The sequence below is a fragment of the Sapajus apella genome, unplaced genomic scaffold, assembly GCF_009761245.1.
Source record: "Sapajus apella isolate SASKATOON/1434 unplaced genomic scaffold, GSC_monkey_1.0 scaffold25, whole genome shotgun sequence".
Lineage (NCBI taxonomy): Eukaryota > Metazoa > Chordata > Mammalia > Primates > Cebidae > Sapajus > Sapajus apella.
Window position 1 is genome coordinate 11,243,683 of NW_022436965.1, and position 23,351 is coordinate 11,267,033.

Here is a 23,351-nt window from a genome sequence, read left to right on the forward strand (position 1 = left end):
GAAAGAAAGGAAGGAAAGAAAGGAAGAAAGAAAGAAAGAAAGAAAGAAAGAAAGAAAGAAACATGACAACTAAAAGAACTGTGTGATCCTCGAATTCTGGACTAGGAAGAAAAAATAGCTATTTTTAAAAGCCATTTATAGAGAAAATTGATAAAATATAAAATTTAAATGTGGTCTATGTTAAATATTATCATGTCAACATTAAATTTCCTGATAACTATATTATGGATATATAAGAGAATGTCGTTGTTCATAGGAAATATGTCCCAAAATATCTGGGTGCTCATGAGGCATGTCTCTAACTCACTCTAAAATGGCTCAGAACGAAACGATGCATATGTAGACAGAGAAGGAGAGAGAATCATAAAGCAAATAGGGCACAATAGAAATAACTGGATGGAGAATCTAGGTAAAGGTTGCATAGCAGTGTCTTGTATTGAAGTTTATCTTCAAGTTTCAAATTCTACACAAATAAAATATAAAAAACAAAAAAGAAATAGCCCTGACAAAGAAAAAAAGTCTCTATATAAGACTAAAAGAATTCTTTCTTAAGTAGAAAATAATAATTACAAGCGGTGGCTGGGTCTTACAATCAATGATATCTTATGTTTGGTGGAATAACAATACTAACAATTAATTATACAGTATCTACCACATGCCGGGAGCTCTTCTAAACCCTTTACATTTATTAAGTCATTTCATCTCCACAAAAACCCTATGAGGTAGATATTATTATCTCCAATGTTCAAATGAGGAAACTGAGGTACAAATTCATTAAATGACTTGTCCAAGGCCACCAGCTAACACACGGCAGAGTCAGAATTCTAACCCAGGCAGTCAGCCTCCAGAGGGCATGCTCTTGGCCACCAGGTTGCATTCATCTTTGCGATTACCTTGGTTGGTCCTGTATATTCCTGACTTTCCACACCAGCCCTCTCTAGCATAGCATCCATCACATCATTCAGCTTGGCCACTTCTACTCTTTTATTAGGTTTCCTAAAAAATTAAGGTGGCAGACTTACATAATTAACATTGCAACAGGTAATTCTCAAATGGCAAAAGAATGTAATATGTGTAAAGAGAATATGTATGCCCTCTAGGATATTAATGGCATTTTAAGCATTAGACCTATATCTATTAATCTATTGGGAGATCAGTAATATAGTAGAAATAAGCAAGAAAATCCAAATAGTATGATTCTCTTTTTCATAAAAGAAAATAATGCTTCCAACCCCGAAATTCTATATACTATCACATAGGAGTGTAAGAACATTAAAAAATAAAGAATATGAGGAAATAAGCCTTAAACTTTTAACACTAGTTACTTCACAACATGAGAGAAGAAAAGGGACAAAGAAAAGGAAAAAAAAAACCATAGCAAAATGAAGAAATACTACTGGTTAAACACAGAATATAAAAGTACTTTATAGCATTTAAATATTATGCTATATATGTAAATATGTAAAATCGAATATGCAATTAGACAAATAAAATACATAAACATTGAACATACAATTGGAAAAATGAAAACACTGATTAGATGATGAAATTGTAGGAAATTATTATATTGGGTTTCTGCTGTAATTTTAATGATTTCGTTTAACAAAGTACCAAGAAATATATATGTATATACTTATTCTTTCTGAGAAACACTTTAGAAAATAAACTGTACTTACATGGATGGGAAGAGCAAGAGTCTGTTTTCACTATCTGTGAGGAGAGTGGTGTATTTGCTACAATAAATAAGATAGGTAAATGTTATTTTAAGAAAATTTTCTGGCCTGTTCATCAATTAGCACAACTAACCCCCAGAATCTTGGTTTCTAAGTACTATCCTCCACTAAAAGGAAACAGAACTCCTTGGAGAAGTGACCCACCATTCATTCCAGGGCTAGAGTTGGAAAATACAAGATGAACCTGGAAGCCTTATCAAGTCAGAAAACAGGTGTTCAAATAATCATAAGGACATGTCCAAAGAACACAAGAGACTGCTCGAAGGAGCCACCTTTGGCCATTGGCCAAATCTGGAAAAATCTGACCCTCAAACTAATGGGCTAGGCACAGTGGCTCACACCTGTAATCCTAACATTTTGGGAGGGTGAGGCAGGAGGATCACTTGCAGTCAGGAGTTCAAAACCAGCCTGGCCAACATGGTGAAACCCTGTCCCTACTAAAAATACAAAGAATTAGCCGGGCGTGGTGATGGGCGCCTGTAATCCCAGCTACTCGGGAGGCTGAGGCAGGAGAATTGTGTGAACCTAGGAGGCTGAGGTTGCAGTAAGCCAAGATCATGCCACTGCACTCCAGCCTGGGCAACAGAGCAAGACCCTGTCTCAAAAAAAAACACTAAAAACATTTTTTTAAATAAAATAAAATGAAAAATGATAGTAAAGAATTAAAATCCATCAAATAAAATAGAAATCCATTATTCCATATGATAAAATGACAACTAACAAATTGACAGAAGAAATGATGAACATACAGAAGAAATTATGAAATTCATCAAGGCCTGGCACGGTGGCTCATGCCTGTAATCCCAGCACTTTGGGAGGCCGAGGTGGGTGGATCACCTGAGGTCAGGAGTTTGAGACCAGCCTAGCCAACAGGGCAAAATCCCATCTCTAGTATAAATACAAAAATTAGCCAGGCACCTGTAGTCCCAACTTCTCAAGAGGCTGAGTCAACAGAATTGCTTCAACCTAAGGGGCAGAGGTTGCAGTGAGCAGGGATCATGCCACTTCACTCCAGCCTGGGTGACAAAGTGAGATTTCACCTCAAAAACAAACAAACAAAAAATCATCAAAAGATGTATAACTAATGAGTTGTTAGGAAATACATACTAAAGTATTTGGTGGTAGAAGAATCTGATTACTTACTCTTAAATAGTTTGAAAATATGTGCATGTATATGTATGCTTATATGTGTATAAGAGCAAATGAGACAAAGTATAAACCAGTGACTCAGGATAGAGGGTGTATAGGTATTCCTTTTCCCATTTTTGCAACTTTTTATGTCTGAAGTTACATAAAAATAAAAGGTTACCAAAAAATGAATTCCATTTAATTCTCTTGGGCAAAATATTGTTCTGAAACATACCATCACAATGAAATGCAATATAACATACATATTGGAAAGACAATATCAAAAGAGTGACAGCCTCTGCATATTTTGTTATAAAACCTTAGTCCAAAGTTCTAGTTTTCTAAACTATAAAACATTCAAGTGTTGTTTCAGAAAATAAAAGCAAGATCCCATTTTCAATCCCAAAACTAGAAATCAAAGGTGACAAGATGAGTAGTCTGTGATGTGGAGCCAAGCCCTGGAGTGTGCATTATGAGATGCAGGCTCAAGGGCTACTTTCCTTTGTCTCTATGATCATTGCTCAAAATCATTCCTAAAGGGCATAGTCATATGTTCAAAACGAAGTCCCATTTTTTAAGTTCAAAATCAAATGGCAGGAAAAAAAATGAATAATTTTTTAATCGCTAACATCCCAAACTCTTTTAAGTACTTAATTTGTATCTTTCTTAATTGTATTAGGATGGCTGGCTTAATGTTTCCTCATTTCAGTTCATATATTGCTTAGGAATATGAATATACTATTCTCAGGTTCTTCTATGCATGGGAAGGAGCAAAAAGTTCAACTTGTCAGGTATTCTTTTTTTTGAGATGGAGTTTTGCTCTTGTTGTCCAGGCTGGAATGCAATGGCGGACCTTGGATCTCTGCAACCTCTGTCTCCCGGGTTCAAGTGATTCTCCTGCCTCAGTTTCCCTAGTAGCTGGGATTACAGGCACCTGTCACTATGCCCGGCTAATTTTTTGTATTCTTAGTAGAGACAGGGTTTCACCATGTTGGCCAGGCTGGTCTTGAACTCCTGACCTCAGATGATCTGGCCACCTCGGTCTCCCAAAGTGCTGGAATTACAGGTGTAAGTCACCGTGCCCAGCTAGGTATTCTTTACATATCATGGTACTCACTCATCATAATACTCCAAACCTGAAACTCCTGTACTTGACACAATATGAAATTCTTCAGGAATCAAAGTATCTGTTAGTCTCTTTGGCTTAAAAGCAAAGCAAAGCAAAAGAAAAGAATGAATACATTAATAGATTAAAAAATTCACTTGCACAAGTCCTAATTCCTAACCCAAAGAGATACAATTTTTTAAGTTAAGAAATTTTGACTGGAGGAATAACAATATTTTCAGTAATGTCGATTATAGCAAATGACAAAAACTAAGCAGAGCACACATTTCTAAAATAACCATGAATTAAAGAATAACCTTGGTTCTAGTATTAGTTACATGTGTCCCACATATTCAGAAGTTTATTGATTATTTACCTTTAAATTAAGCAGAGAATTTAAAATTCAACTTAGCAAGATACAAAAGATAAGAATCTTACAACTTCATCTGTGCATTTCTGGGGGGAAAACAATCACATCTCCCACACTGTGTTTTTTAGATTAAAACAGATTAACTGTTGTTTGGAAAATGGCTTAAAAGAAGGTATTTTCATCTTTTCCTGCTGAATACCCTTTTCCCGTTTTAAGAAATAATTCGAAAATGCTATTAAGATTGGTGAGCAATGCAGGTTGTTATAGTATGATATTGTTTTATATTTTGGAGACATAAGTTTTAAAAATATATTGGGAGAAAAGATTATTTGTCAAATACTTTATTTACCTTATGGGGTACCATGACACCATCGTGTGACTGCAATGAAGGGGCCAAATGCGGGGGACAAACTGCTTTCTCCTTAGTCTGTCCTTTGGCATATTTAACATTATACAGAAAAGAAATATCCCTAAAAAGTAAGAAAAATATATTTACAAAATAAATTTTCTATCTGGATACCACATAACAGCAGGTAAGATACACACATATCCTTCTAATGGGTAAGACGGTCCTTTGTGTCAGCAAAACTGATCTCCTTACCTAACACTTTACTAAGACTGAGGCATGAAACATGAGTTCCCCCACACTCTTTCTCTTCTCCACCTGAAATTTCTCATTCATATCACAAACTCTTTCCTTTCCTTTAGTATCAGTTTAAAATATATTCTCTTCCCTATGGTTATTCCCTCCACTAGGTCCTTGATTCCATCTTTGCCCATATCCTCAGGAGTCTCATTCCATCAGTCATAGCTTCTGCATATCTCCCACTCTACTGGAACATTCCCTTTGATCTATAACGAACTTTTTCCCCTTCTAAAAATCTTTCTTTGACCATGCATTGCTGTCATGTTGTTGTTGCTGTTATTATTATTATTTTTTATTTAGTGTATAAAAATTTTCTGGGGGTTGTATGTTATATTATTATTATTATTATTTGAGACAGAGTCTCACTCTGTTGCCCAGGCTGGACTTGTGATGGCACAATCTCAGCTCACTGCAACCTCCACCTCCTGGGTTCAAGCAATTCTCTTGCCTCAGCCTCCTATGTAGCTGGGATTACAGACACGTGCCACCACACCCAGCTAATTTTTTGTATTTTTAGTAGAGATGGGGTTTTGCCATGTTGGCCACGCTGGTCTCGAACTCCTGGCCTCAGGTGATCCATCTGCTTCAGCCTCCCAAAATGCTGGGATTACAGGCATGAGCCAATGCACCCAGCTGCTGTCATGTAATTATGATCTATCAATGGATCAACTGATTGAGCTATCATTGCTCACTCTCTGTTAAACATCAAACTTCCTGAAATTGTACTGCAATCTGACTTCTCTTCTGAAACTATTTTCTAGAAAGCTGATTATGATTACCACCACCACTGCCAAGTTAAACAATCTCTTAGCAGTTATCTTCTACCACACTTCCCTGAAATATTTTCCAGGGTTGATCACATTTGCAACTTTTCTGTGAGTCTTTAAATTATTTCAAAATAAGAAGTTTAATAAAACAAAATAAAGAAAAGTAGAGAAAAAAATCCTCTGGGAACCAAGAAGTGCCCACTTCTTGGTCCCTGGGTTCTAGGATTGTACATGAACATGCCGAAAATTCATTAATTTGCTCAGCAAATATTTATTAACCATATTATAAGTAACAGAAAGTACGCTAGATGAAAGGAATACGGAACTATTTTTATAAATAGACATAGTCCCTACCATTGGAGAGCCTTCAATATAGAGGTGAAGATTCTCAAACCAAAGAAAAGTATAAAGACTATTATAACAGAGACCAGAATGTCACTGGAACAACTAATAACAACACCTAAATACAGTTTAGACTGAGTCAGGGAAAAACCTCAGAAGGTAGTAACAGTGAAAACAAAAACTGATTTGGATTTAGGTAAGCAACCAAAAGGCGTAAGTATTTCAGGTAGAGAACAGCATATGCGTAGGTCCTGAGACAGGACAGCACACTGTGACTTCAGTGAACTGAAAATTGAGTATAGTTGGCCCTTTAACACCATAGCCTTGAACTGTGTGGGTCTGCTTGTACACGAATTTTTTTCAACCAGACAGACTGAAAATACAGTTTTCACTGGATGTAAAACCCTCATATACAGAGGGCCAACTTTTCATACACATGAGTTTCTGACGCATGTATGGCTGACTGCAGGAATGGAGTATACACAGATTCTGGTATCTGCAGATGTCCAAGAACCAATACCCAACATATACTGAGGGATGACTTACTGACTGATGACTGAACATATAGTTGAAGTATGAAGAATAAAATTATTGAAATTAGAGCACTAAACATGGCAAGTCATGCTTAAAAGGTTGGGCTTTCTTCTAAGAGAAGCTAGAAAGCTTTTATAGACGAAATGAAATTTTAAATTCTTTTAGAATGACTATAATGGCTACAATATTGTGAAATGGTGGGAGAGGGTGTGCTTTGAGGGCAATGTCATTTGGCAGCTGATGTGGCATGTGAGATTGGTGGCAACAGGCCAATTCTTGTGCCCCAGGAAGATCCTGAAATATATGACGTTGACCATAAACTATTTTTAAAGGTATATTCGTAGTAAAAGACATCAAGCTACTGATGTCCTGTGCTGTGATATTCTGGTTCTCTTGGACATGTCTAGGGGAGAAATGTTAGAGTTTATTTCCCAATTCTTGGGATTCTTTCTCTGCTCCACCATCTTATAGGTTTTAGATAGTCACAAAGATCTGAACAAGCTACTCTCAGGATGATGGATCAGCAGTTGCTATCACACCAATAAATGCTGGAGAAGTTGGCCATTACAATTGTTTTGTTAGCTAAAAATAATGAATGCTTCATGTATATATATATATCTGTGTGTATATTTATATATTATACACATATGTACATATATACATGAATAGTATATATACACATATACATCTATGTATATGTGTATATATACATTATGTATAGTTATACATTATATATTTTATGTAATTATACATATATTATACATGCAATATTTTATATACATATACACACACATAATCATCTAAACAATATGTTGGGGCCAGGCTAACGCCTATAATTCTAGCATTTTGGGGAGCTGAATAACCTGAGGTCAAACATGGTAAAAAGCCTGGCCAACATGGTAAAACCTTATCTCTACTAAAAATAAAATTTAAAAACTAGTCAGGTGTGGCAGCGGGTGCCTGTAATCCCAGCTACTCAGGAGGCTGAAGCATAAGAATTGCTTGAACCTGGGAGGGGGAGGTTGCAGTGAGCCAAGATTGCAGCACTATATTCCAGTCTGGGCAACAGAGCAAGACTCCATCTCAAAAAACAATTTTTTAAAATAAAATTAAAAAGTAAAGAATACGTTGATTTGGTAATTATCACTCAAATTTTCTCCAAAAGCCACTTTAGGAGCCTTTTGTGTTTCTATACATTATTAAAGTATTGGGTACTGCTATGGTTTGAATGTGTCCCTTAGAAGTTCATGTGTTGGAAGCATAATTGCCATTTTAACAGTATCATTATGAAGTGAAACCTTTAAGAGGTGATTAGGTTATTTATTTTTAGAAGAAGACTGTTTTGCCAGTCGCAGTGGCTCACGCCTATAATCCCAGCACTTTGGGAGGCTAAGTCGGGTGGATCACGAGGTCAGGAGTTCGAGACCAGCCTGACCAATATGGTCAAACTCCATCTCTACTAAAAATACAAAAATCAGCCAGGCATGGAGGCATGCGCCTGTAATCCCAGCTACTCAGGAGGCTGAGGCAGGAGAATTGCTTGAACCAGGGAGGAAGAGGTTGCAGTGAGCAGAGATCACACCGCTGCATTCCAGTCTAGGTAACAGAGTGAGATTCCATCTCGGAAAAAAAAAAAAAAAAAAAAAAGCAGCAGCAGCCTGTTTATTTGTTGAAAATTTTTTTTATTAAAAATAGATATGTTTCTTCTTCATAAAACTCTGTGATAAAACACCAGCCTCCACTCTTCTGAAAAATCTATTTTAACAACAAAAACAAAAAACAACTTTGATTCTTAACCATAACACAATCACTGGATTTTATTTAAGAAATCCTCCATCTCATTCTTCAGCCTCTAGATTAAACCAAGCTCATAATTCAAACTTTTCTGCAAATCATCATTGGTTGAGTTATGTGTATATTTAAACATGTCTTTTATCTGAAGTTGTCAATTCCACCCTGTTCTGGGAGTTTTTCCCACGGGCACTTCATACCAGCTCCTTTAGCCCTTCCAACAATTTTGTGAATATCCAATGTTCTGCATTCGATTCTTTTCTGCTTAAAAGATCTAGACTGATTTATTTAAAGAGCTGTCAAAAAATATTACTCACAGAATATTTGCTTTGTTGTTTTATATTTTACTGCTGGGTTCTGGGTGACTGAGGTTCTTGGACCAGCCATCTCTTTTTGTGAATACTATTAGTTGTACACACGTGCATTTGTTTCCTTTTTTTTTTCTTTTGTAATTTCTTTTTATTTTTTACAAATTATACCATGATACAATTTGACAAAAATTATTCATGTGAAAGTTTCCTTTAACATTTTATAAGTTAATCAAGCGCACACCACAAAAAATTTTTGGTTGTTGTTTAAACAGGGTGTTGTTGTGATTTTAGTATTATGCAACCTTAAGTTGCGACTACACTCAGAAATAAGCTTCAAAAACGGCATTACTAAAGATTGGGAGTGGGCAGTTAAAAACCAAAAAAAACCAAAAACCATGCAGGGCAGTCGTGCTGCAGGAAATCAGATGTTCTCATAAGTCTTCAGTGCCACCAAACTTAAACCAGTCCTCCAAAAAAGATGAAGGCATTCCGGATAAACAACAGCAATTCCAGGGGATACCACAACTTTTTCTTTAGCAACATAACCTCCAAAAATAATCCACATAGATGCAATCAGAGATCCAAAGGCCAACATGAAACCAAAAAACAGCCAAATACCAGCACCTGTTTGACCCAGACAACCGTCACTGTTAACTATCACCTGGGACTTGTCCATTCAATACTGCATTAATTATTAGGAAGGCTATGGTTTCTTTAACACCACAGGCATGGTATGAGTGGTTGAAAACGTCCATGGGGGAATAAATAACAGCTGCATCTATGATAATCCCCCAGCCTGTAAAAAATAGTACACCAGCAGCAATGGAAGCAAAAATATTGCCCTTCTCCCCTCCCCTCCCCCCCCTCCCCCTCTCCCCTCCCCTCCCCCCCCTCCCCCTCTCCCCCCTCCCCTCCTCCCCCTCCCCCTTCTCCCCTCCCCTCCTCCCCCTCCCCCTCTCCCCCCCTCCCCTTCTCCCCCGGCCCTGCATCAATGCATTTTGAGCATCTCAAGCCCTCTAGAAATCCAGACCGTTTTTTCAGGTCAGTGCAGCCGCGTCGTGCAGTGGGTCTGAAACCCGGTGTAGCGCCGCGCCGGCCCGCCTCACTTCCCCAGTTTCAGCCAAGAAAACAAAACGGCCACCGCCTCCAGACCCGTGCACTAGTTTTCTATTGGTGCCACAACAAATTACCACAAATTTAGTATCTTAACACAAATGTATTATCTTACTGCTCTATAGGTCAGAAGTCCAACAGGGTCTCAAAGGGCTAAAATCAAGGCGTTGGCAGGGCCGTGTTTCTTTCTGGATGCTCTAGAGGAAGATCCATTTCCGTGCTCATTTGGATTGTTAACAATTCAATTCCTTAAAGCTGTAAGACTGTGAGCCCCGTTTCCTTGATAGCTGACAGCTGAGCTGTCATTAGAAGTCCTAGCTTCTAGCAGCCAAATTCATTTCTTCACTGCTTTTCCCCTTCCTCCATCTTCAAAGCCAGCAATGGCAGGCTGAACTCCTCTCACACTTCAAATCTGTCCTCTTCCTTCCTCATCTCTCTGACCCATTTGACCGCCTTCCTTTCCCACTTTTAAAGATTCAGGTGATTAGGCTGGGCCCACCCTGACAATCTAGGATAATCGATCCATCTCAATGTCCTTAACCTCTATCATATCTGCAAAGTCCCTTTTGCCAGGTAAGGTATGTATTCACAGGTTCTGAGATTACAGTGAAAATGTTTTAGTGGGGTCAGGGGGATATTATCCATCAACCTGACTTCACACTTAAAAAACTCCAACTCAGAGTCATTTGACATTAAAACTTTATTTTTTGCTTTGTTTTGTTTTGAGAGGGAGTCTCGCTGGGTCGCCCAGGCTGGAGTGCAGTGGCACGATCTCTGCTCACTGCAACCTCTACCTCCCAGGTTCAAGCAAGTCTCCTGCCTCAGCCTCCCAAGTAAGGCTGGGATTACAGGCGTGCACCACCACACCTGGCTAATTTTTGTACTTTTTGTAGTGACAGGGTTTCACCATGTTGCCCAGGCAAGTCTCAAACCCCTGACCTCAAGTGATCTGCTCACCTCAGCCTCCCAAAGTGCTGGGATTACAGACATGAGCCACCGCACCTGGCCAGCATTAAAACTTTAATGTGCCGGGTGCGGTGGCTCACGCCTGTAATCCCAGCACTTTGGGAGGCCGAGGCGGGTGGATCACGAGGTCAAGAGATCGAGACCATCCTGGTCAACATGGTGAAACCCCGTCTCTACTAAAAATACAAAAAATCAGCTGGGCATGGTGGCACATGCCTGTAATCCCAGCTACTCAGGGGGCTGAGGCAGGAGAATTGCCTGAATCCAGGAGGCGGAGGTTGCAGTGAGCCGAGATCGCGCCATTGCACTCCAGCCTGGGTAACGAGAGCAAAGCTCCGTCTCAAAAAAAAAAAAAAAACTTTAATGTCAGCTTATTGCCACATTCAGATATAGTTAACTTTCAAAGCACTTCAAACAACTCATAATACTAATCATTGCTACTAATAATTACAACCATGATCCGGAAGCAGAATAAAATATAAAGCCTCAGGATATAAAAGTCAATAGGACAAGTTTCTGCCACTTTTTCTTGCACTGAAACATAGCTGAGTAATAGCACCTACACTTAAACAGCACATTATAGTTTTACAAGTGCTCTTGCATCCATTATCGTATTTGTGCTTTACAAAATCCCTGGGAGGCACACAAAACTGGGCAAGCCTACTATTCCCTTCTTACATATGAGAAAATGGGACTTCAGAAAGACTAAGTAACCTGCTCAAGTATGTGAAGTATAAACATTTCTTTCAGAAGTGACATTTAAGTGAGGGGCATGCATGGAGTAAACTGATAAGTGAACAATACATAGAAAACTAGCAGGTCTACATCTTCACAGGGAAAATGTTGACATTTAGAATATTTGTAGGAATGAGAAAAAAACAACAGTATTTGCTGACTGGATCTGAAACAGTGTAAAGATGAAGCGCTCCCTTTGGAGAGATCCAGAAATTAAGCTTTTGTTTTTCAAGGTTTTCCACATCGTGAGCTATGTTACCTAGTTCCTTCTTCTAAAGATGTACACAAAAGATAGACACACAGGTAGAAGGGGCACTAGAGGCATTCTGCCTATTGGGTCTCGTCCTCTTACAAGGGTCCAATAGGGAATAGGAGAGTACAGAGACAAGCATACAAAGCCATGCAAAAAACAAATTTAAACTAAAAGTATGTAAAGCCAGCACCTATTTCCGCCCTAATAATCATACACAAAAAGACGGTCTTTGGTCTTTCTGGATTGTATTCTGAATCAAAGAAACTAAATTTTATCCTCTATGATTAAGTGATTTTTCCAATTCTACCCTTCCGAAGGTAATCATACAAAATGAGAAAACAACTCTATTTGTCAGCATCTAACCTCACTCTTCCTTCTTTACCTTCCAGCTCCCGTGAAGGAGACAGGATGGTCAATCAGGTATTTGAATTTATTCCTTCGAACAGGATGATGCCAGACATGGTCCACAAGGCGGGGAAGAGTGCCCTGGGAAAAAGCAAATACACATGAATACCCAGCAGAGGGCGCTCCAATCAAATGAAATTTATGAATAGTTTCGAATAAGTGCTTTATTTACAGTAAGGGCACTTGGATACTCTAAGGAAAAAAAAAGAGAGCAGAATTCTTATTAGATGGCATAAAAACTAAAAGTAGAATAATTCTATAGTAAGTGAAAAACATTAAGAGGTGATGATTGGCCGGGCACGGTGGCTCACGCCTGTAATCCCAGCACTTTGAGAGGTCGAGGCAGGCAGATTACCTGAGGTCAGGAGTTTGAGACCAGCCTGGCCAACGTGGTGAAACCCCGTCTCTACTAAAAATACAAAAAATTAGCTGGCGTAGTGGCGGGCGCCTATAATCCCAGCTACTCAGGAGGTTGGGGCATAAGAATTGTTTGCACCAAGAAGATGGAAGTTGCAGTGAGCCAAGATGGGGTCACAGCACTCCAGCCTGGGTGACAGAGTGGGACTTTGTCTAAAAAAAAAAAAGAGTTGTAATGATCATTTTAGTAAATCCACATAAAAACAGGCCAGTGGAAATACCTAAGCCTTGGAAATAATTTACATAAAAGACAAGTTTTCAATCTAAGCAATTACTTGAAGAAAAAATTTTAAGGCCAGGCATGTTGGTTCACACCTACAATTCCAGCACTTTGGGAGGCTGAGGCGAGTGGATTGCTTGAGCCCAGAAGTTCGAAACCAGCATAGGCAACATGGTCAAATCCCATCTTACAGAAAATATAAAAATTAGCCAGTCATGGTGACACAGACCTATATAGTCCCAGCTACTCAGGTGGGAGGATCACCTGAGCCAGGGTAGTAGAGGCTGCAGTGAGCAACAGTCAGGCCACTACACTCCACCCTGGGTGATGGTAGTAAGACCCTGTCTCAGTCACTCAATCTGAAAAAATTTAAGTCTACCTGGAATATATAATATATATAATATATTTGTAATAAATACTTAAAGAATCAGATTCCAAAAAAATAATGTTCTCCATTTCTCTACATATGTACATACTAACCTTTGGAGTTTTAATTTTCTTAGGAGGCAGTAAGTTTTCAGGACAAGGACCGGCATTGGCCGAATAGGTCAGAGAAAGAAGAACTTCTTCAGGAATGAAGTCATTCTGAAGAGAAGTAGGAAGGGGTTTTGAACGATCCACCATATTTTTTTTCTCCTTTAGCTCAGGAAGTCCTAAGAAAGTAGTGGAAAAGAAAAGCTCTTACTATATATTTTTTAAGTTTGGTGGCGCTTCTCAGACTGCCTCATCAATCCCATCTATTTGTTTCTAACAGAGAGAAACATTGCTTCTATTCGACAAGAATAGTAACAAATAACATTTTTAAAACACTGAACATCATCTAGTCAAGAGAAATCATACTCATCTTGTCCACCCTACTCACATTACATCAGATGCAGTTTTAAAAACTCAGGTACAAAGATGAACCTGCATGATTCTCAATTCAAGGCTGAAAATTAAACTCACTTCTCTTGCTAACTGGGATAGCCTTAAGAAGATGGTAATGAATATCTATTTTCCCTTTCATATGAAAATGACAAATCTCTCTCCCAAGCTCTCAAATTATTTAGTAATTTTTTTCTTACATGGATTCAAAGGTGAGAATAATTGCATTAAACCGAGGCATTTACAGAGTGGAAAGGATCTGGGTTGGGCTTAAAAGTAAAAATGGGGCCAGGTGCAGTGGCTTACGCCTGTAATCACAACACTTTGGGAGGCCAAGGCGGGTGGATCACGAGGTCAGGAGTTCAAGACCAGCCTGGCCAACTTGATGAAAGCCCGTCTCTACTAAAAATATAAAAATTAGCCGAGCACAGTGGCAGGCGCCTGTAATCCCAGCTACTTGGGAGGCTGAGGCAGGAGAATCACTTGAACCTGGAAGGCAAAGGTTGCAGTGAGCCAAGATCAAGCCATTGCACTCCAGACTGGGTGACAAAGCAAGACTCCATCTAAAAAAAAAAAGCAAAAATGGAACTGGGGTTGTTGCAAATGAGAGTGGAATAATCTGAGCTGACAAATCTGTGGAATGGGAACTGTAAAGAGTGTTCTACCCTGCCTGAATAGGGCCGAGTAGTAATAAAGGCAGGTAGTAGGGCTAACATAGGAAAAGCCCTCCTATGAAGTCAGTTAGGCAGGGTTGAGTTCTCATTGTTCTTAATTCATGCCCCTAATATGGTATGGTTCACATTTATTTCTATAAGGAGGAAACATGCTTTGATCACTATCAAAAGTTGTTACGGTTTACATTACCAAATCTCTGTCTCCCGAGAGCTTGAGATCAAAAGAAACAGGAAAAAAAAAAAAAAAAGTTTGGTGGGGCTTGGAGCTTTAGCACAAGGTGCAAGTGAAACTGGGAAAAGCTTTAACAGAATACCGGGTAAGGATAACACTAGCCGATTCTTAATTCTAACATAGACCTGCATATGAATGAAAATCTTAAGGAATTCCTCTCATTTAGAAAAAGTACTAAAAGCTGATACAAATTGACACGTTGTACTAAATTGCATTTCTCTTATCTCTGCCATTATTTATTTTGAGATGGAGTCTTGCTCTGTCCCCCAGACCGGAATGCAATGGCACAATATCGGCTCACTGCAAACTCTGCCTCCTGGGTTCAAGCGATTCTCCTGCCCCAGCCTCCCAAGTAGCTGGGACTACAAGCACGAGCCACCATGCCCAGCTAATTTTTGTATTTCCAGTAGAGATGGAGTTTCATCATATTGGCCAGGCTGGTCTCGAACTCCTGACCCCAGGTGATCCTCCCATCCCGGCCTCCCAAAGTGCTGGGATTAACAGGCGTGAGCCACTGTGTCCAGCCTCGCTATTACTTTTTCAAAGTTCCTTAAAGCCAAAGACCAGGAACCAAAAAACCAAAACAAAAAAACCCAACTATTGATATTTAGGGTGAATTTAAAACAATATACAAATCTACATTTGAAAAACATACACAGTATTTAGGTGGAGTAGTGAAACAGGATGCTGACTCAAAATACTGTAAAAGGAATGACTTCTTGTTTTATTTAAGCAAGTGTGTTAGAAAAAGTGTAGCTAATCAAGGCATTCTGAATCTCAGATTTTAAAAACCGGCTGAGGCCGGGCGTGGTGGCTCACGCCTGTAATCCCAGCTCTGGGAAGCTGAGGTGGACGGCCATAAGGTCAGGAGTTTGAGATCAACCTGGCCAATATGGTGAAACCCTGTCTCCACTAAAATTATGAAACAATTCACCAGGCATGGTGGCGCATGCCTGTAATCCCAGATACTCGGGAGGCTGAGGCAGGAGAATTGCTTGAACCCGGAGGTGGAGGTTGCAGTGAGCCAAGATGGTGCCATTGCACTCCAGCCTGGGCAATATAACGAGACTCCAACTCAAAAAAAAAAAAAAAAAAAAAAAAAAAAAGACACACACACAAAAACACGATGACTAGAAGGTGATTTCTGTTTTTCGGCCAAGAACCGTTATGACTTCAAAATCATCGAAGTTTACCTCTGGTCTCTTCCTTGGCTACAGATACTTTTAACTTTTTGCTCTCAGATGTCGATGCAGAGTTTAGCGGGTTGGAGGGCGTTTTCGGAAGAGACATAATAAACACTGCCACCTATCACTTTGTTTAGTAATTCGAAATAGTCTTCTGGAAAGCTAATTTAGACACAAATCAGCGCCGCACTGGGACTTGCAGGCTGTTACATAGTCCTGCAGCCAGAGGGAAAAAGAAAAAAAAAGACGACACCCATTAAGTACTTAGGTTCAGATCGCAGTTAAGAATTCATCTAGCATGGTTTTCCTTCTTCGGGGCGACCGCTATGTTCTAGGGTCATGTGACGCGATTAAGAAGCCTTAGCGGACGCGTCAGGTCAGGGTCAGGGTCAGGGTCACGGAGGAGGGCGGGAAGGACCCGCTCGGCGGCCGCCAGCACCCCTGACGGGCGCCACTCTCCGCAAGTAGCTCGGCTGGGGACCCCGACCTTCCCCACAGGCAGCGGGCTCGCGCGCCAGTTCCACAAACTCGGGAGCTGTGCAGGGCTCGCACTGTTTCTTGATTTAAAATGACGGGAAAGGGACACCCACGATCCTACCCACACACTGCGTTCCCACCCGGCATCCAGTCACTTCGCCCTTTCCTAGAACGCCTGTTTGTCGTCATAGAAACCCAGGACCCCGCGGCTTAGTGGCCTCAATAGGGGCTGCCTTCGGCGGTGCCGGCGGAGGAGGGAGACAGCTAAGACAATCCCTTCAGCCTCTTGGGGTTTCTTGTGTTCTAAATCACAGCGTGGGTTCAACAGTAATGGAGAAGAAAAAGGTTTAATCCGGCCGTTGCCACAGAATCCGAAAGTGTCTCACCCCGGGGCTTCCGGCTGCGGGCCGGGTCAGTGCGCAGGCGCCGGCGGCGGCTCGCTGGACGGGAAGACCCTTGCGGCCCGTGACGCACGCGGGTTATGCCAGGGTCTTCTGAGAGTTGTTTCCATCTCTCCAGCTCTTTTTTGTTGCTTTGCACATTTTTCTTTTCTTTTCTTTTCTTTTCTTTTTTGAGACGGAGTTTCGCTTTTGTCGCCCAGCCTGGCGTGCAATGGCGCGATCTCGGCTCACTGCAACCTCCGCCTTCTGGGTTCAAGGATTCTGCTTTCTCAGCCTCCAGAGTAGCTGGGATTGCGGGCGCCCGCCACGACGCCCGACTAATTTTTGTATCTTTAATAGAGACGGGGTTTTACCCTATTGGCCAGGCTGGTCTCAAACTCCTGACGTCAGGTGATCAGCCCGCCTCGGCCTCCCAAAGTGTTGGTATTACAGGCGTGAGCCACAGCGCCCAGCCGCTTTGGATATTTTTCTAAAAGCCAGACTCAGGGAAGTTGGGTAATAAGAAACTGGGTCCCTAATTGGGTAAGCCGTCCAGTTCGTTGCATTTCGATCACGTCTTCGTTGGACCCTTAAACGCCTCCCGGAGCACAAGGAAGTTCTCCTCGGTCCAGATTTTTCACCCCTTTGGGGCAGGGAAGGAGGATTGAGGTTGGGTGGAACCAGCTCTGGTAAAATTGTCGGGTCTTCTGGCTTAAAAACCTGCTCTCAGGAAATAAAACCATCAGCGCCTTGGCTCCGAACTGAGGCACGGTTCGGTGAGGGATCGTTTCATATGAAGGCAGAGATTTAGTGCCAAATAATGAACCGCCGGGAGAAGCCCAGCGTCTAGATGCTTCCAGATGCGGAGGAAACTTTTATTCAATCACCATGTTCCTTAGCACCTAGTACAGTGCCTGGACAAACGTGAAAATCAGTTGGACAGTTCTGTGTTGACAGAATTAAGGTTGTTTTCTCGTTTTGAGAGGAGGGCTTTGGAGAAGGTTCCGTTTAGGACTTTTGGATATATTGAGTTTGCAGTAAGATTGAGATATCTGGTTGGAAATGGGAAATAACTATTTGATTATGTATTAACACATGGGTATGAAGCTCTCAGCAAAGGGCTAAAGTTGAATGGATGAGGCAGGGCGCGGTGGCTCATGCCTGTAATCCCAGCACTTTGGGAGGTAGAGGCGGGCGGATCTTTTGAGGTCAGGTCCAGACCAGCCTGATCCACATGGTGAATGAAACCCCCTTTCTACCAAATACAAATACCAAATTCAAAAATTAGCCCAGTGTGGTGGCGCACGCCTGTAGTCCCAGCTACTCGGGAGGCGAGGCAGGAGAATCGCTTGAACTTGGGAGGTGGAGGTTGCAATGCCATCGTACTCCAATCTGGGCAACGAGAGGGGGTGGGGAGTGCGGGGAGGAAGTTGAATGGATGAGTGACTGAGTGTGGTGGCTCTTGCCTTAGTAATCCCAGCATTTTGAGAGGCTTAGGCTAGAAGATGGCTTGAGACCGGGAATTTGAGACCAGCTTAGTCTCTAATTTTATCTTTTATCTTTTTTTTTTTTTTTTTTTTTTTTTGAGATGGAGTCTCGCTCTGTTGCCCAGGGTGGAATGCAGTGGTGTCATCTCAGCTCACTGCAACCTGCCTCCCAGGTTCAAATGATTCTCTGGAGCGTTAGGCTCCCAAGTAGCTGGGATTACAGGCATGAGCCACCACGCCTGGCTTATCAACTCATTTTCTAAGTGCGTGGGCAGGGATTTATACACACATCTGCAGGCACTTAGAGCATGCAAAGCTCCCTAAAGGAATCTGAGGGGGAAGTAGGCCAATATTTGTATTTAATATAGCAAAAGAAAAAAAAAAAAGGTACCAATTAGAAACTTATTTTTTATTTTTGACAGAGTCTCACTCTGTTGTCCAGGCTGGAGTACAGTGGCGCCATCTAGGCTCACTGCCTCCCAGGTTCAAGCAGTTCTCCTGCCTCAGCCTCCTGAATAGCTGGGATTACAGGCACGTCACCATGCCCTGCTAACTTTTGTATTTTTTAGTAAAAATGGGATTTCACCATATTGGCCAGGCTGGTCTCAAACTCCTGACCTCAAGTGATCAGCCCGCCTTGGCCTCCCAAAGTGCTGGGATCACAGGCGTGAGCCACAGCACCAGGCCTCCAATTAGCAACTTTTAAAAGCAGACACTGAGGAGGAAATCTAGGCACTACTCAAGCACTTTCCAAGGGAAAGAGTAGCTTCTAGTATTGCTTCTACGCAATGGCATCCCTAAAACTGAATGAGGCCTCAGACTTTATCATTCGGTTCACACATGGGCATGCCTACAGGAAAAAATATGCGTGTTGCTCATGTCTTCAGTGCATAGCACAGTATCTGGCAAATGATTATGTAGTAATTGAGAATATATTCATCTTGCTCATCGTACAACAAGTTGGGCTTCTACAAAGAGCAAATTCAATGATCATTACCAACCTTGAGTATGCTACTCTGAGTGATTTCTCATAGTAAATTTACAAAGTTATGTCAGTTTTATAAATCAGATGCATGAATTTGGTTGAGTCCAAATGATAGCCATCCAAGCCTAAATGGACTCTAAGTTTTTATAAATTCATCAGAAAAAATTCTGGGCAGGGCACAGTGGCTCATACCTGTAATCCCAGCACTTTGTGAGGCTAAGATGGGCGGATGGCGAGATCAGGAGTTCGAGACCAGCCTGGCCAATATGGTGAAACCCCATCTATACTAAAAATATTTTTAAAATTGCCAGGCAGGGTGGCGCACGCCTGTAGTCCCAGCTACTCAGGAGGCTGAGGCAGGAGAATCGCTTGAACGCGGAAGGCAGAGGTTGCAGTGAGCTGAGATGGTGCTACTGCACTCCAGCCTAGGCGACAGAGTGACACTCCGTCTCAAAAAGAAAAAGAAAAAATTCCAACACTATGGCTTTGCCCCTAGCAGCAATGAACAGCCACTAAGTCCAAGAAACAGGGGCAGAGTTAACTTCTGAAGGAATTTCTCCCTTCCCACACCTCTGGCACTGCACAGCCAGGTGTGTATAGCTAGGTCATCAACGGTAACTAGAGAGTACTCCTTGTCTATTGCTATAAAATGTGCTTCATCAGACACAATGTTGCAATGTCAAGTATTCATTGTAATAGGCTCCTATGTTGGGTAGATTCTTTGGAGAAAGGGTGTCTTCGTCTGAGCTGCCGTAACAGAATACCTGGGACTGGGTAATTTATAATAAAGAGAAATTTGGCCGGGCACAGTGGCTCATGCCTGTAATCCCAACACTTTGGGAGACCGAGGCAGGTTGATCACCTAAGGTCAGGAGTTCAAGACCATACTAGCCAACATGGTGAAGCCCCATCTCTACTAAAAATACAAAAATTAGCCGGGCATGGTGGCCAACGCCTGTAATCCCAGCTACTCAGGAGGCTGAGGCAGGAGAATCACATAAACCTGGGAGGCAGAGGTTGCAGTGAGCCCAGATCACACCACTGCACTCCAGCCTGGATAACAGAGCCTGCCTAAAAAAAAAAAAAAAAGCACTGCCTCGATAACAGCACATTGCCAATAGCTGAATTTTGGAGGAGACACAGTCAAAAGATAACAAAGAGGAAACAACCTATCTTGCTCCAAAGCTGGGTTTCCCCTAGTCTTAAAAGGCATACTTCTTCGCCAACCGCTTCTCACTTTTCATTGAAAACCTAAAGTCCATTTCTACTCAATAGAGGCAGAGCTGTTCTTTCTTAGATCCCTTCACAGGTTTGGTTTTGTTTTTGAGACCGACTCTTGCTCTGTCGCCCAGACTGTAGTGCCAAAGTGTGATCTGGGCTCACTGCAACCTCTGCCTCCCCGGTTCAAGCTATTCTTATGCCTCAGCCACCCAAGTAGCTGAGATAACAGGCGTGCACCATCAAGCACAGGTGATTTTTGTATTTTCAGTAGAGGTAGGGTTTCACCATATTGGCCAGGCTGGTCTCTAACACCTGACTTCAGGTGATCCACCAACCTTGGCCTCCCAAAGTGCTGGGATTACAGGCGTGAGCCACTGCACTCAGCCACTTCAAAAGTTTTAAAAGGCCAAGAGCAAAAGAAATCAAGGAACAAATAACGACCTCAGGAGAAAGAGGAGGCAGAGAGGCAGCAGAAGAGTCACTGTCACTGCTTTTCTTGATGCAAATACAAAGTGACAATTGGGTCCCACAATTTCTTTGTAATCTTTAACACAGTTCCCCTTCATTAGCCTGGACAAGAAAGTCCTGGTCAGTTATTTGCCTCCTCTTTTGGCTATATTCAGCATACAAAGCTGCCTGGTATTAAGATGAACAGCACTTATGAACATGAACCACAGAGTTAATACCAAAAACACTTGAAGTTACTTTTAAAACAGACTTGGTTTCTGTCCAGGCACGGTGGCTTACACCTGTAATCCCAGCACTTTGGGAGGCTGAGGCGGGTGACTGAAGTCTGTTCAAGACCAGCCGGGGCAATATGGCAAAACCGCATCTCTACCAAAAATGCATAAATTAGCCAGACAGTGGTGCACACCTGTGATCCCACCTCCTGGGGAGGCTCGAACCCAAGGTGGAGGTTGCAGTAAGCTGAGATCGCACCACTGCACTCTGTCTCAGAAACATAAAAAAATAAAACAGACTAGGTTTTCGGCCAGGCGCGGTACCTCATGTCTGTGATCCCAGCACTTTGGGAGGCTGAGGCAGGCAGATCACCTGAGGTCAGGAGTTCGAGACCAGCCTGGCCAACATGGTGAAACCCTGTCTCTACTAAAAATACAAAAAAAATTAGCTGGGCATGGTAGCAGGCACCTGTAACCCCAGCTACTCGGGAGGCTGAGACAGGAGAATCGCTTGATCCCAGGAGGTAGAGGTTGCACTGAGCTGAGATCATGCCACTGCACTCCAGCTTGGGCAAAAAAGAGCGAAACTCCGTCTCAAAAAATGAAACAAAACAGACTAGGTGTCTTCCAAATGTATTTACCACATTCACATGTACAGTATTTTGCCATTTTTGTGTATTTTTAAATTAAAAAAATGTTAAGTTAATGCTAATACAATCAACTCCTACTAAACAAAGTATTGGTAACAGTGATCAGACAAGGACTTGCAGGGGGAGGGAGGAATAGGAATTCGGGAAAATAATATACAAGAATGAATCAAAAAAGACATCTTTATCTGTAGAAAAACCTTTAATAAGAACTTCAGATTTACATGACCCTTCTGCTGCTCAGAACACGATGGATTAACGCACAAACTGGAAAGATACAGATGCAGGAATCTGCTGCACTACCCCGAAACGGCAGAGTCTTGATTCGGGCTTCAGCTCCTTTCCCAACCCCAAATTGGCACATTTTCCCATGGAAATTCAAACTGCATCTCTAAACAATGGGGTGCATGAACTGTCTGTTTCAAAGGTATTTAAAAACAAACAGGAAGTACAGCTACCATTTCATTCAGAAAACGCCACCACAAAGCATGGTGCAGTGTCTACTAGTTTAAAGTTTATCACTCCATTAGGGCTTATTGACAGCAGAAATGTGAATGTAGTAATGTAGAAATAAGGAAGAGAGCACTCTGGAAAAAAAAATAGTACAGAAGTCTTAGATTTTTTTAAACTTTAATAATATGCTTGACTAATATAGTCAAAAGTGATATGCACTCGTGAAATTAACCCAATTTCTTAAGTCCAAATTAGCTATTAAATCTTTATATTTTACCAAAAACATACGAGGATTTAGTAGACTATAGATTACATAGCTTTCCTACCAACCTAAAGCTTATCAACTTTATTGTTACTGTCTAGTGATTTTCAAACTAGGCATGAAATTCAGGGTGGGAAAGAAGGGATACACATTCTGTTTCAACTAAGGTATCTGCATGTTATCCTCTCTTTAAACTGGACTTATATGTAACTTGTTTTTTGAGACAGGGTCTCGCTCTGTTGCCGATGGCTCTGAAATGGAGGGAACTGGATGTTTTGAGGAATAAAGTGGTGTGGTCACAGGTCACCGAGCCTCCATCTCCCAGCTTGAAGCCATCTTCCCACTTCAGCCTACTGAGGAGCTGGGAATACAGTGTGCACCACCACACTGGCTAGTTTCTGTATTTTTTGTAGTGACAGGGTTTTGTCATGTTTCCCAGGCTGGTCTCAAACTTCTAAGCTTAAGCAATCCTCCTGCCTTGGCCTCCCAAAGTACTGGGATTACAGGCATGAGCCACCACAACCAGCTGTATGTAGCATTTTATTTCAACAAACAGTCCCAACAGTGTATTACCTGATAGAAACTCTAATAATGTTAAAAACCAGTCAAATCCTTATATAAACTTCACTCAAAACATTCAGTTTATTCCTCAAAACATATATATCCAGTTCCCTCCATTTCAAAGCCATAAAGCCTAGAGACAAGATACATAAAAACAACGCCCACAACAGATCTTTGTGCGTATACAGTGTATGTATACATACCATAAGTAGCACTGCATTGGGTAGTATTACATAAACGAAATGAAATTTTGCATAAGATTAGTAAGCATGTCACTGAAACTTTGTTAACAAAAGGATGGGCCTAGCATGGTGGCTCATGCCTGTAATCCCAAAGCTTTCAGCAGTGGGAGGTTTGCTTGAGGTGAGGAGTTTGAGCTGGGCAAATAGTGAGACTCCATCTCTACAA

The 23,351-nt window shown here is 41.4% G+C and overlaps 1 protein-coding gene across 1 annotated transcript in view; it reads right to left on the reverse strand.

The window, feature by feature from the left end:
- The window catches only part of AXDND1 (axonemal dynein light chain domain containing 1), a 117,415-nt gene extending 100,515 nt beyond the window's left edge, over positions 1-16,900 (reverse strand). The window contains exons 1-7 of the mRNA XM_032291279.1: positions 15,800-16,900; positions 13,317-13,489; positions 12,177-12,280; positions 4,686-4,806; positions 3,979-4,064; positions 1,677-1,733; positions 894-996 (exon numbers count right to left, since the gene is read on the reverse strand). Of these exons, the coding sequence (XP_032147170.1) occupies positions 894-996; positions 1,677-1,733; positions 3,979-4,064; positions 4,686-4,806; positions 12,177-12,280; positions 13,317-13,489; positions 15,800-15,896 (741 nt within the window). The 5' untranslated portion in view covers positions 15,897-16,900. The remainder of the gene's footprint in view (positions 1-893; positions 997-1,676; positions 1,734-3,978; positions 4,065-4,685; positions 4,807-12,176; positions 12,281-13,316; positions 13,490-15,799) is intronic.
- Between the last annotated feature and the right edge of the window lie 6,451 nt (positions 16,901-23,351).